A 13,868-nucleotide genomic window follows, 5' to 3' on the forward strand; every position below is an offset into this window, starting at 1 on the left:
CACCGCTGCTCGGTTCTGCATATTTACAGCAACCACTGCTTGCTCCCCAGCAACGAAACTTCCACAACCCCCCGGACGTCCTCCCTGAATAAGCATTTTCAGGAATCGCTGCATGTGGATTCACCAATACGAGCTGAAGTTCATCTTAATTGTGGTTTGCAAACCCCCCTCCAGCTCTGTCAAGGATGTTTCTGAGTTCAGGACCTAAGATGAACTGATTGGATTAAACTTAAATGTGTATTTATTTATTTTTTACAATAAATGGGTGTCCAGACTCAATTTGTTTTGACTCCTCGCTCCATAAACAAAATGAGACATTTAACGAGCCGAAACATTTCTGCTTCCTGACATGAGTCCTGAAAGTCTGGCAAAAAAAAATAATAACAGACTTTGTATTGTCGAGCTCAACTACAGTGTTTAACTGCAGACTTCCTTCACATCTGAAAGCTTTTTTCACTGCGGTGTTCAAATCTACATTTCGAACCTCCCCGGACAATGCAACATACAGTGCAAGTGAACTGAGTGAAATCTGTCATACAAAACATGGGATTTTTAAACTGAATCCTAAAAGCTTCCACAGAAACATCACCTGTCTATTTCTTAAGGCTTTACAGAGGGATCAGGACCAGATGTTGGAGCTGTGACTATGAAAGCGTGAAAAACTCATTAAATGAGTTTTATGGCTGAACTTGGGAGTTGAGCATGTGTGAGAGAGCAAAAGCTTTATGTGCTACCTGTGAGAAAGACATCAAAGAGCACTGGAGCGGCTAATGACAGGCCTATGCATGTCTGAGTTCCAACAATTAGCCGATGGAGCTAATTATTGCCCCCCCCCACAATCCCACCGAGAAAAGGGAATACATCAAGGACAGACTATCAAGCAACAAATGCATGTGAAGCTCCCAGAAAAGACAAAATAAAATCAATAGGCACTTTTTTCTACTGGTGATCCACACAGGACTCCCATGTGGCCTTGTATAGGGTTTCAAGTGAAGAGTGCAGCACCCCTAAACATAATCCCCACCCCCCTTTGCAAACCCACTCCTACCTCCAGAAGTCACAACCTATCCCTCACCGTGCAGTGTCATTTCCCAGAGTGTCAACCCACCTCTGGAATTTCAGAGAAGAAGAGGAAGGGAATTATTGGACGTAGAGCATAGGTGCAGCATTGAAGAGAGTTGAAGAGAGACAGATTCTGTTTTTTTTTTTTGGGTTTGTTTCCCCTGGAGAAGACTTTGACTTTGTGCTCTGGAAATACATGTGCTTTGTGCGACTAAGATCTGCTCCTGTCTAAGCATTTTAGCAAAGCGGAAACCCCCCCTCCACCCAACCCCCCCAGGAGGAATAATCAGAACTCACAGCAAAACCAAAGTCAGCCCTGTGGGAAACAAAGCTCTCCGGCTGACTCACGGTCACAGACATGCAGCCGTTCACCTTTGTCGGTGCGTTTTTCCTCCTGCTCCACATCTCCTCGGGGAGTGCAGAAGCTCATAGGTAAGTCACTGAACTACTGATGTCGTGTGGTGTGTTTTTTTACCTTGATACCTGCAGCAGGTGTAAAACTTTACTCTCATGTTTACTCATTGAAGAACTAAAAAAAAAAGACCTTCCAGGATCATGCCAGATAGATTTTGTTTATGTGCTATGAATCTTTTATCAGATTGCAATAACTCTCAAATACACTGACACTAATAATAAACAGAAAAATGTCACAACAAGCACTGGTAATATATAATTTAACCAAACTTCCTGTGACCAAATAAAAAAAGGAATTACTGCCATTTTAACTGCTAGTTTCCTCTGCATGCTTTTATTTTAAGAGAGAGTGTAATGAGTGACACGAACCCCCTTATTTTGCACTGAACTATGCGCTTTAAATCTTTACTGGGGAAAACTGTTGTTTTAGATGGTATGCACGCACTGCCGTCCCTGCTATGAGAGCTATGACGGTGCGTCAGCTAAATGTGGCACCGAGCAACTGTTAATAAACGAAAAGCACCTGTCACACTTAGGAGCCCCTCTCCTGTGGGCTATTCTGGTTGATTTCTATCAAGTCTCAGATTCCTCCAGTCCCACTGGAGCCGAGGTTGCCCCTGTGACACCCAAACATCTGGGATATTAGAGTTTAAAAGTGGAGATAATCTGATAAAGTCAGGTTTGGATGTGAGATTTGAACATGAATTTACTTGTTCTCTAAGCCCGACAGCATCATAACATAAGTTAATTTACAGGTTAATAATACACACATGCAATATAATCTATAAGCAGTGCAGGTTATTTTGAATGCGATGCTGACCCGCCGGCGGCAAACTGAGAATAACTTTACTTTACAGAGTCAGATTCTTATCTGACTCTAGAAATTGGAGTCAAGGTGGAGTACTAAAAAAAAAAGGACATATGTTTGTGCATAAGGAATCAATAGGCAACCGCAGGAAGTGTCTGATTAGTTTGTTTTTCTTCATCTGTAGCCCACATCCTGTCAGCTGGCTTCGGCTCCACAGGGAGCCCCACTTTTATCACCAAACAAGTCAGCGGAGGGGACACTTTATTAAGGGTGTTTGTTTTTTAACGCAACTGCCAAGAGAGAAAAGGATGGCTGAAAATCTGAAGAGAGACTGCGTGACGACCTCAACTTGTCATCAGTGTTTTATGGTCATTACTGTGATTTGCCAAATTTGCTATGTGATGCATTAACCCGAGTGGACCATAAATTTTTGCTAAGACAAGTGAAATTACATCTTACCTCCTACTCCTCTCCTACAAAGGCACTACCGACAAGTCCTTACTGGAAACCAAGCGGGTGTGTGCCGCTATGGCAGGAGACTGGAGTGTTGCTATGGCTGGAAGAAAAACAGTAAAGGACTGTGTGAGGGTAAGATGATTTATGAGACATATAATAATCATACTTTTCATATATGCCATACATCATTCATTTAATACCCACCTCCAGATGCCAATTCCAATTTTTTACAATGTTTTTTTTGAATGAACATATCATATATTTTGAGAGAGAGAAAATGTACTGCCATAATACACAATGTCCTAAAAACTGTTATTCTTTTCATGAATGGTATTTTCCTAACCCAGATGATTTGGAGGAAATGACAATGTATGATTGAAAAACCTTGCCTGGATAACAGAAAATGTGCGGTTTGACAACGATCTCTCATTTTCAAACCACTGATATTTCTCGTGGTATTTTCTCCATGTTAAATGTTTTACCAGCTCAATGCGAGCACGGCTGCAAGCACGGAGAGTGCGTTGGCCCCAACAAATGCAAGTGTTTCCCAGGATACACCGGAAAGACGTGCAATCAAGGTGGGTATTTTTAATTTGGGTCAGTGAACGGGGGTCTGGAAAACACGGGTCAAACTGGGTACAGGATAATCTAATTTCCAGCTGATTGCTCAAGTTACTAATGTTTTGCTTCGGGCTCATTTTTAGCAACTGTGTTTCAATAAATAAAAAAAACAAAAACTTCTGAAAGGAAGGTGTTTAAAAAAAATGAATCTTGTTTTTAGATTTGAATGAGTGCGGCCTGAAACCTCGTCCCTGTGAGCATCGCTGCATGAACAGCCATGGAAGTTACAAGTGCTACTGTCTCAATGGTTACACCTTAATGCCTGATGGATCTTGTGCCAGTGAGTGATCTTAATGTCTTGCTTACTATCCATAAATACAAAAAAAATAAAGTTTTCATATTTGTTAAATTTGTGTTTTTCTGTGTTTGTGTGCATGCACGTAGACTCCAGGACATGCTCTCTGGCTCACTGTCAGTACGGCTGTGAGGAAGTTCAAGGGGAGATTCGCTGCCTCTGCCCGTCTGCGGGGTTGCAACTTGGGCAGGACGAGAGGACTTGTGTAGGTGAGAAACCGCACTCGCAGTGATTAAAGTGCATATGAGGTCGTGTGAAGAAAATCATTGTCAAATATGACACACAATTAGAGGCAGGCCTAAGCAAGAGGAGTGCTATTATCTAAATCTAAAGTACAGAGTGAAAAATGACTGACTTTGGCTCGTCTCCATCTCATGGATTGGGATTTTTTCTGCACACTGGAGCAATTCAGTAATGAATCTATTATGTGGCTTTTTCATGCTTGACTAGTAAATCAGATGGATACAATTATGTTATATTTCTTTCCACGAAACTGCTCGAGCTTTGACAGAGCCCATCTGACATACTGATCACACATAGAGCATTAAAACTCATGCTGAAATACAGAGGTACAGCAGAAGTAGACTTTTACTGTGAAAATGTACCTTTTTTCCCAGATGTGCTGTACTAACAGACTAATAACATGTGTAAACATGCATACAGGTAGATAAATATAAGTAAAATAACATAATCAACAATATATCAATAGAAGCTCCAAATCAACCTAAAGTGATGGCTAGTGGGAAGCCAGTGAGGGATCACGGGATGGTGTGATGCACGCACACCGAAGGTGGTTAAACTCCCTGCGGGCAAATGAAAAACAGCTGCCATTGACTCAGTGTGAATAAGAGGAAGCATATGGTGGTCTACACCCAAACCAGGAAGCTCATCAGCATTGTCAAGGAAAAACCATTACAAAAAAAAATGTTGTTTAATGATTCTCCATCTCCACGTTTGCTCTTTTATATAGGGCAGTGTCCCGGCAACGGGATTTTCTACTAGCGACAACTCTGCTTGCTTTTATTTTGAAAGAACAATCCAAACTTCATCCATTTCTCTCCTGTTTTCTTTCTCCCTTCAGACATCGATGAATGTGTAACCGGGAAGAACCTCTGCCCGTACAACAGACAATGTGTGAACACCTTCGGCAGCTACTACTGCAAGTGTCAGGACGGCTACGATCTGAAATATGTTGACGGCAAATATGACTGTGTAGGTAAGGTATACGAGTTCAATTACGGGGGTGAAACATTTCTGATCAGTTCTGCTCCTGAAGGTACAAATGGGGCTTCTTCCAATTCCAGACCACGATGAGTGTGCAGCTGACACCCACAAGTGCAGCCACCACGCTGACTGTCTGAACACTCGAGGATCCTACAAGTGCAGGTGCAAGTCTGGCTTCAGAGGCAATGGCTTTGAATGCTCTGGTGAGATCTAAGACCTATCTCGTTTTAGGGGATGCCTTTTATTTATGTAATAAATGAGGACGTTCACAACAAAAACCCATGTCTGAGGTCCATGTGAGGGCAGTCAGTCAGTCAGAGAGGACAGGAGCGGTTTATAGCCACATATTTCATTTGGACTCTTTAAACATCAGCAAACAACACTCCTGCCAAGGCTAGTTTCCTGCTTTGAGACTCCACTCCTCTTTACAGATGTTATAGCACGAGAGAGAGCCACAGATTGAAAACACACCTGTGTAAATACGACATTGAATGGTAGCCAGCCATCTGAAGAGGAAGGGAGAAAGACAGGTTGTGTTGTACTTTGAGCCAGGCCCAGATAACAACAGGTGAAGCCTCACGTAGGCCAGGAGATTGAGCGTAAATAAGGATGCACTTTATTTTTTTGTAGTCAAGCCATTTTATCAGAGGTCGTGGGACGGAGACAAAGGCAGTGCAGATGATTTCCTCAATGGTGAGATTGTGTGGAATCCATGATGCTGCTTCCGCCGTTCACTCCCCGCCCTGCAACCCCAACACCTCCTCAAACTCTTTCTCTTGCTCATGGCTGGAAATGTTGTACATCCACAGCACACACAGCTTTATATAAGACCTGGAATTCCCCCCAGCATGACCCTACCCTCGCCTCGCATAATGTATGTGATAAAACGCTTAAAAGTTATGCGCCAATGAATGTCGCTGTCATGCTTCACGCTGCATGGAGTAGAACAAGAACAGCGGCTGCAAAGTACATGACAGCAACCAACGAACGCATCCGAAAGCTGGTAAAATACTACAACTTCCACTCGTGATTACCATTCCACATGTCCAATCTGATGCCTCTTCCTGTCTGCAGCAATCCCAGACTCCCAAGTCAAGATTCTGGGAGGTAAGCTGGACAATGAGGACATCAAAAACGTTATTCCCGAACCAGCTGCGACGCCGCGTCCCAAAATCCGTCAGCAGCCTTTCGACTATGAGGGAGAGGTCTACATCGGCCCCCAGACTAGGGGGCAGGAGGAAGCATTTCCTGAGGAGGAAGAAGAGGATGAGGAAGAGGAAGAGAACCAGCTCAATCCAAGAGGAGATGTTTTCAGTAAGCGTCCTTTTTTTCGTTTTGGCTCCCTTGCAGCAGTTCTGGGTGGTCCACAATGTATTAACCATACACAGACTAAACAAACTCAGTGTGTTTCTACAGCGAATTTTCTCTCGTGTCTACACGGCATCTGAATACAATTATCGATTAGATTTTTCAGTAGGAAGCTGAAATATGCATAGGTTAGCAGATCAGGTCTAAAACCTTGATCAGAAAGGGGAAAGGGGCTTGTTGCTTCATGTCCCCTGTCGACCTCTAACTCCTCCAAGACCTGCGTAACTCTTCTTTAAAAGATTTTCGTTGGACTCTTCTTTCTCCTAACAACATGCTAAGACACATTGAATCTAATCAGTCAGAGATGCCACAGTTGCAGTTGATTATTTTGGCAAAGAACTCCCCGAGCATTATTACTGTCAAAATCCTGTAAGCTGACACTTAACTCGCTCAAATATCAAGCCATTGGCTGAAAACAAACCAAATGCATGAAGATCAGTGTATTGATTATGAGATGTAGGTCCAATCATCAGAGGGGGCAGCGTGGTCAAGCAGAGGTATGCACCCCAGTGAAAAAAACCCCCCATAAACGAGGTTACCTTTCACCACTAATCTTGATCTTTATGGAAACCCCCAAGTCTGTGTAAGAAATCACATAGCAAGAGGAGACAGGCCCCAAGATATCCATCACCTCAGGGAAGGAATTTTTCTTCTGTCGGCATGTGAGAGCCCAGGGATACAAGTCATCCCGGGCCTGCCTCCCATCTCTTAGGAGCAGGGTGAGAAAGGGAGGGAGGGTTAAGAAGCCTCCAAGCCTTTTATTATGTTTTCCCCAAAACAGCTGTTGTGCAAACAGACTTGACTCCTAGTAGGAAAGTCTGTCATCAGCACTCTAGACCTTTCTAACACTAGCCCACTCCGGCTGAGCAGGTTCAATAACCCCAGCTGTCACGGTGTTGCTTCAAGAGCTTTAAAATACTTGAGGGGGGTTGTAACCTGAAGTTGTAAGATCCATCTGAAGACATGAGTGACAGCCGGGCAGGTCTACACCTGTCGGTTTAAAAAGACCCTTTCTGGCTTTTGTTTCATCATGGAAAGTCTCTTTGGTGCATAATTTTGGAACGTTCTTTGTCATTTTTACGAGGCGACGTATAGGAGGCAGCTTTTTACGAGACTTTTGTAGGAGTGTGATTGTGATACGGCTTTTATCACATTTGCCAGTGCCAGTTTAATAGACACACCTTTCCAAAACAAATGTTTACAGTCCTGAAATCAATCTTAGCTACATTTTTTGTTGAAACTGGCCATTGTAACTTTGTTAAAAACTGTTTTTATTGCAGGAATGTTGCTTAAGATTAAGTGTGTATGTATTTAGCTGAAAATTCATGATCTCACACTGTTCTCCTCTTTTAATCTCTAAACACAGTATCAGAGGACTTTGAATCGGTGTTCGGCCCTGGCACAGAAGTCAAAGAAATCCAAATAACACCAGTTCAGGAAGGTAATTCAATATCTGTTTATGTGCCATTGTCGTAATGACTCTTTATGCGACTCATTTGCTAATGCGCTCCTATCGTTTTACCCTCTAGAGTTTATCATGGATTGCAACTTTGACCAGGGAGCATGTGAGTGGGTCCAAGACAAGGCCGATGACTTGGACTGGAGCGTGGCCTATCACCGTGATGGTAACAGAATTATTAATATGTCTCTTTCGAGGTTTTTAAGATTGATTTATGCATTCATATAAGCGCTACAAACTCACTCAGGTGGTGAGTACTACATGGCCATGAGTGGGCTCGTAGGGGAACAGGAGGATGTGGCCAAGCTGAAGTTGCTCCTCAGCGACCGGACCCAGCGGGGCAGCTTCTGTCTCACCTTTGACTACCGTGTTGTGGGTCACAACGTGGGAACCCTCAGGGTGCTGCTGGATAACAATGCTTACCCTGTATGGGAGCGGAGCCAAAGCAACGAGCAAGGCTGGCAGACAGAGCTCCTCACTGTGGCCTGGAATGAGGTGGCCCCAGAATCTGTGAGTCATTTTTTGCATTTTATGAGATGGATGTCAAACTCGTGCAGTAACTGCTAATAACAATGATGCCTGTAATAACAAAGGAGGTGTAACAGCATAAGTGCTGTACCATAAAACTATACAGTACATGTGATGAGCTATAATTAAATTCTTTTGGTTTGCAGCGTGTTTGAAATACAAACCCCATTGTTAGCTCACTACTGGAATGTGCGAACTAAAGATGCATTGAATGTCTTGCAGGTTATCTTTGAGGGTCAGCGCGGGAAAGGTGTTGGAGGGGAGATCGGCCTGAACAATGTTGTTCTGACCTCAGGGCCCTGTCAAGAAGACGTCGGCCCCAGCTTTTAAGAATCTCCATCCGGGAGATTTACACCTTGAAAATTTGCTCTAACTGACACGTGTCAAAGATTCCTGTTTCCTGTCTGTATTATGATCTCTTCCCTGTGGGGAATTTCTCACGGCTTTAGCCACAGGACACCCACATAAACATACAGACACATGACCTCGAGGGGAGATTACGTACAATCAGTGCATGCATGTTTACTTTATCACCATGCTGCTACATATTCTCTATCGTGACTTTCAAAGTGGTCTCTTACGATACAGATAACTCTCAGGAATACGTGGAAATGCTTACTTTGTCCGTTAGGTTTAACAGTATTGTGCGTAGCCTTTTGTTGTTTATGTGATAGTGCATCGCCGAAGTTAACTGAAAATAATCTATGACATGTAATGTGAACTTTTAGGTGAATTATATCTGAAATTCAATCTTAGATGATTAACGTTTTTTTGAAGGCTGGTTAGTTTATATGATAAAAGATATCAGTGCTGTAAATTTTGCTTTCATATTATACTGTACTATTGCATTAAATCTGTTTTTCTGTTTTCTAACTCTGTCATTCATTTTGTTTGTCCACATATCTTATTACTCTTGATCATGTCGCGTTTACTGCGGGTTTTTATGCAGACAGAAATCTGTCATCACCTGTGCTAATCTGGTAATGGCGGTGTCATAAGATTGTGTTACAGTGTGGACAAAAATACGGCGTAATATGACAAAAAGATGGAGGTAATTTTGGGGGAAAATTGAGTCTGTTGACTTAAAAAATGCCACCACAAATGAATCATACATTTATGGATGCCAGGGCTGGTATTTTAACACAGAAATACATTTTTTTGTGGTAGTTAATAACACCTAACGTCAATGGGAAAAGTAGGATTTGATGATAATATATAAAATGATATATATCCATGTCCAAAAGGGGGGAAGAGGATTGTTTAGAGTGACAGTCTTGGAGACAGCTGGTGAGATAATGGCTGCATGTTTGTCTGGCAAGAATAAAAAACAGTAACACACTTTTTTTTAAAATAACTTTTGAGTATATCATGTGGTGTGCATTTTCTTGTACTCGGTACAAATCTGGTTACAAAGCAGTACATTTGCTATGTGGTAATTCAGTGTTTTCTGTAATGATGAGTGGATTTTGACACAGTTTTGCAGCTAGGACAGGGGTGTCCAAACTTTTTTTTTTTTAAAGAGGGCCAGATTTGACAATGTGAAGATGCCCAGGGGCCAATACTAACATTTTAAAAATGAAAAATAAAAGGTACATACAAATGTTCTGTAACAATTTTGTTTCCATTGTCACAATTATATATATTTTTAAATGACAATGTAAGACAATCAGACGTGAACAAATCTAAAAACCAGTTCTTTCATATCTGGAGTCAGATAACAAAAAATAAATTGTGTCGAACACGTTAAACTTGCATGAAGTTGATACAAATCTGAACCTCATGTTCATGTTAAACATTATTACTTATTATGAGCAATGCAAAGTCTGTTAACATTAAGGTTTAAAAACGTGTCACTCTTGCTCTCCTCTTTCCAAGATCATTCAGAAAGTAATATTTTGTGTCACATGTACAGATATATATAACACCAGCAGTGATGTCCTTAAAGGTTCAAATGCTTCATTATGTCAACCAAAAAGCATCTTCCAGCCATACAGTGTCTGACAATCCTAGCAGGCCATAAATAATAATAATATAATAATATTATAAAAATGAAGCTTCGGGCCCCGGGCCGTACTTTGGACACCCCTGAGCTGACATCTTAATGGATAACAGCTAAATGTCTCCCTCTGATGGATGTGTATGAACAATACATGAGAGCTAACACCCCAAGACGATTAAAGTCTCATTTATAAAAGTAAATACTGACTTATTTTTCAATAAGAATGATATAACATGCACTAAATACTAATGTATAAGTTAAAGGTGTATTAAACGTTACCTCATCGCTCGTTTGGTTGTATCTGTCTGGGCAATGGTATTGGGAAGTTAGAGTCTTTTTACTGAATCGGATCACTTACTCTCGGACGGTAAATAGAACGAATCTTTTTTTTTTGAGTCATTTCGTTCATTTTGTTCATTCACTAGTGCAGCGCTGTAGTACGGTGGCCTTGAAGTGCAAAACACAACAGCAAATTCAAAAACACAATAGCAAATTCAAAAACACGATAGTCAATGACACAATGATTTGCTGTTGTGTTTTTTTTTTATTCGCTGTTGTGTTTTTTTTAAATTTGCTGTTGTGTTTTTTGATTTGCTGTTGTGTTTTTTTTAATTTGCTGTTGTGTTTTTTTTTTTTATTTGCTGTTGTGTTTTGCACTTCAGGGCCACCGTACTGAAGCCCTCTTGTGGACAATGTAAACGAAAGAATCAGAATCAGAATCAGGAAAAACTTTAATAATTCCAGGGGGAAATTATTTAATTTAATTAGACCGATCTGTATGAACGAACCTCTCGTCACACAGCCCTGTGACAAATAAACAAGAGACTCAAACTTTTGAAGAAATCGTTGTGGAGTCATGTGAACTAATCATTACTGTTTCTTGTCCTGACTGAGCTTATGCAGCTGAACGTACTACATGTAAAATGAACGAATCATTATCACTACTCCCGAGTCATATAAAAGATTCGTTCAAATTGAACGATGCGTTCACGAACGACACACGACTGCTGGGCAACTCTCAGATCACATGACCCGAGTCTCTGTCTGTCTGTTAGCAGCTAGCCGCGTTAGCACCAGCAGGAAACGAGCTGACGTTAAATCGAGCAACAACAAGAAGAGACAGAGGAAGGAGCTGTCAGACATATGCGCTGATATCATTCCGGTTATTCAGTGTTTTTATCTGTCGGCAGCGGCTTTGGCCTAAACTGTGAGGTAAACCTGGAGCGAGCGGATTTAGTGTTTCTGTAGCTGCTGTTAGGCCAGCTGCAAACACACACACACACACACACACACACACTCTGCAGCTTTTCTTTAATATTGTCACAAGATAAATCTGTATGTCTTATCAGAGGGTGGATAAACTGCGTATTATAGCGTTATTGTTGTAAAGGGTGAGCTGTATATGAGGAAACCTGATTGTGTGTGTTACTGTTTCACAGCTGCTTGATCTCCACCTACATGGCTGCTCACATCAACATTAAACAAACGAGCATGTGACCGAGAGCAACAGGGGGTGTACTGTACAAGCACATGATCTGGGAAAAGAGGAGGAGGAGGACACGAACATCAACCCAGGGGTGAGACAAAAACAAAAAAAAAACATCCATCAGAGTTTGTTTCTGCAAGTCAAATGTAAAGTGTTGTTGTAAGGATGATACCTCTGCTGCATGCTGTGACTTTCATTCATCTGTTTGCAGCCTGATTTAATCGTGCACAGTCTTTGTATCCCCATGTTTTTATCACATATTTCTATTTCTATGGTCCAATTTCTATTCATAATATAGATTAGATTAGATATACTTTATTCATCCCACAACGGGGAAATGTACTTGTTACAGCAGCAGAGCAAAGTGTAGCATACACTACAGAATTAGAAAAGACAAAAAAATATATAATAATAAAACAATAAACAGACAGAAATATCTATAACCTACAATAAACACGAAAAACATCAAAAATCAAAATTAATCAAAAACAGACAAGTACTGAGGATAAAAGTGGCATGATATATAAAAAGAGTATTGAATGTAAAGTGACCATAGTGTAAGAGTTAACAATCCTAACACGGTATATATTTATTTTCTATGCAAAACGTTTAATCCGTCTGTACATATTTAAATTTCCATCTATCTCAGGTTAAATTTTAACATTTGTGTTATGAGAATTTTTAAAGAAGAACCCTTGAATAAGAGGACTGGAGTCAAAGTATCAAAGTTTAAGTTGAATTTATTGTTCTTGTACAAGAAGGAGCGTTTAACAGTGCAACACACAAAAGGGGTTACAGAGAAAAGGCTCCTCGAGGAGCTCTAACACTATATTTTATATCCACATGGTAAACCTCTAGCCTGTCTCACCTGTCCTTGTACCACTAATTTATAATTGTCTCTCCCTGCCAGCCTCAGTAAATCAGAGGCCAAATAAGGGAAGTATGCGAGACAATAAAAGACAGGACACACACACTATCTATATTAAAACATCTGCAGCCCAGTATAATCCTAATTTTTATAACAGTATGGAGACTGTGTTATAGGTTAATTCTAATGTATGTTCAATGTATGTTTGCATGTATAGGTTAATTCTAATGTATGTTCAATGTATGTTTGCATGCTGCTATCTATCTATCTATCTATCTGTCTGTCTGTCTGTCTGTCTGTCTGTCTGTCTGTCTGTCTATCTGTCTGTCTGTCTGTCTGTCTGTCTGTCTAATAAAAACGATCTTTTGCATGTTGTATCTCTCTCTTAGGTAAATCATTTCAAAGTGGTCGGTTTGGAGTGAATAGCCATGACAACAAAGACATCCCTGCTAAAAGTTATCCTGCTGGGCGACGGCGGCGTAGGGAAAAGCTCCCTCATGAATCGTTACGTCACCAACAAGTTCGACGCGCACCTTTTCCACACCATCGGCGTCGAGTTCCTCAACAAGGAGCTGGAGGTGGACGGCCACCAGGTCACGCTACAGATCTATAATTACAAGAGTATTGCAATGTAAAGTGACTGGAGTGTAAGAGTTAACATCCAACAGGGGTTTTTATTTTATTTTCTATGGCAAGCGTTTAATTCTTCTGGTGCATTTTTAAATCCTATGCAAATGTTTAATTTGCTACAAATCTTTATCCGTCGTACTATTTAAATTCCATCTATCCAGGTTAAATTTTTAAACGTTTGTGTTAGAGAATTTTTAAAGAAGAACCCTTGAATAAGGGAGAACGGATTTAAAGTATCTAAGTTTTAAGTTGAATTTTTATGTCTTGTACAAGAAGGAGCGTTTAACAGTGCAACACAGAGAAAAGGCTCCTCGAGGAGCCTAACAGTTGGTTCTTAACATTTTTTTAAAAATGGGCTGTCTCGGACACCTCCCCACTGATACAGATAATATCAAACATTCCTTTAGTTGGTTTACTGCTCAAAATAGCACTATATTTATATCCCAGGGTAAACCTCTAGCCTGTCTCTCTCTGCCTTGTACCACTAATTTATATTGTCTCTCCCTGCCAGCCCAGTAAATCAGAGGCCAACTAAGGGAAGTATGCGAGACATATAAAGACAGGACACACACACTATTATATCAAACACTGCACCAGTATAATCCTAATTTTTATAACAGTATGGAGACTGTGTTATAGGTTATTCTAAT

General features: G+C 40.9%; 2 protein-coding genes across 5 annotated transcripts in view; both read left to right on the plus strand.

The window, feature by feature from the left end:
• The first annotated feature begins 1,056 nt into the window (after positions 1–1,056).
• On the plus strand, positions 1,057–9,063 carry egfl6 (EGF-like-domain, multiple 6). 3 transcript variants are annotated; one of them, XM_010738539.3, is made up of 13 exons: positions 1,057–1,494; positions 2,766–2,872; positions 3,226–3,318; positions 3,522–3,641; positions 3,746–3,865; positions 4,738–4,872; positions 4,961–5,083; positions 5,511–5,573; positions 5,955–6,194; positions 7,615–7,689; positions 7,778–7,873; positions 7,955–8,217; positions 8,458–9,063. In XM_010738539.3, the coding sequence occupies exons 1-13, from the start codon at positions 1,421–1,423 to the stop codon at positions 8,563–8,565; spliced, it is 1,617 nt and encodes a 538-aa protein (XP_010736841.2). In that variant the 5' UTR covers positions 1,057–1,420; the 3' UTR covers positions 8,566–9,063. The 3 variants fall into 3 exon arrangements, with proteins under 3 accessions (XP_010736841.2, XP_010736842.2, XP_010736843.2); XM_010738540.3 differs by lacking the exon at positions 5,511–5,573 and having other exon boundaries at positions 1,058–1,494; XM_010738541.3 differs by lacking the exons at positions 4,961–5,083; positions 5,511–5,573 and having other exon boundaries at positions 1,058–1,494.
• A 2,170-nt stretch (positions 9,064–11,233) lies between these two features.
• rab9a (RAB9A, member RAS oncogene family) overlaps positions 11,234–13,868 on the plus strand; it is a 4,494-nt gene continuing 1,859 nt past the window's right edge. The window contains exons 1-3 of one of the 2 annotated variants that reach the window (XM_027291108.1): positions 11,234–11,446; positions 11,674–11,811; positions 12,978–13,193. In XM_027291108.1, coding sequence (XP_027146909.1) covers positions 13,017–13,193 — 177 coding nt within the window. In that variant the 5' untranslated portion in view covers positions 11,234–11,446; positions 11,674–11,811; positions 12,978–13,016. The remainder of the gene's footprint in view (positions 11,447–11,673; positions 11,812–12,977; positions 13,194–13,868) is intronic. The other variant, XM_027291107.1, reaches the window with a different exon arrangement.

The sequence above is a fragment of the Larimichthys crocea genome, chromosome XVIII (assembly GCF_000972845.2).
Source record: "Larimichthys crocea isolate SSNF chromosome XVIII, L_crocea_2.0, whole genome shotgun sequence".
In the NCBI taxonomy this organism is placed as follows: domain Eukaryota; kingdom Metazoa; phylum Chordata; class Actinopteri; family Sciaenidae; genus Larimichthys; species Larimichthys crocea.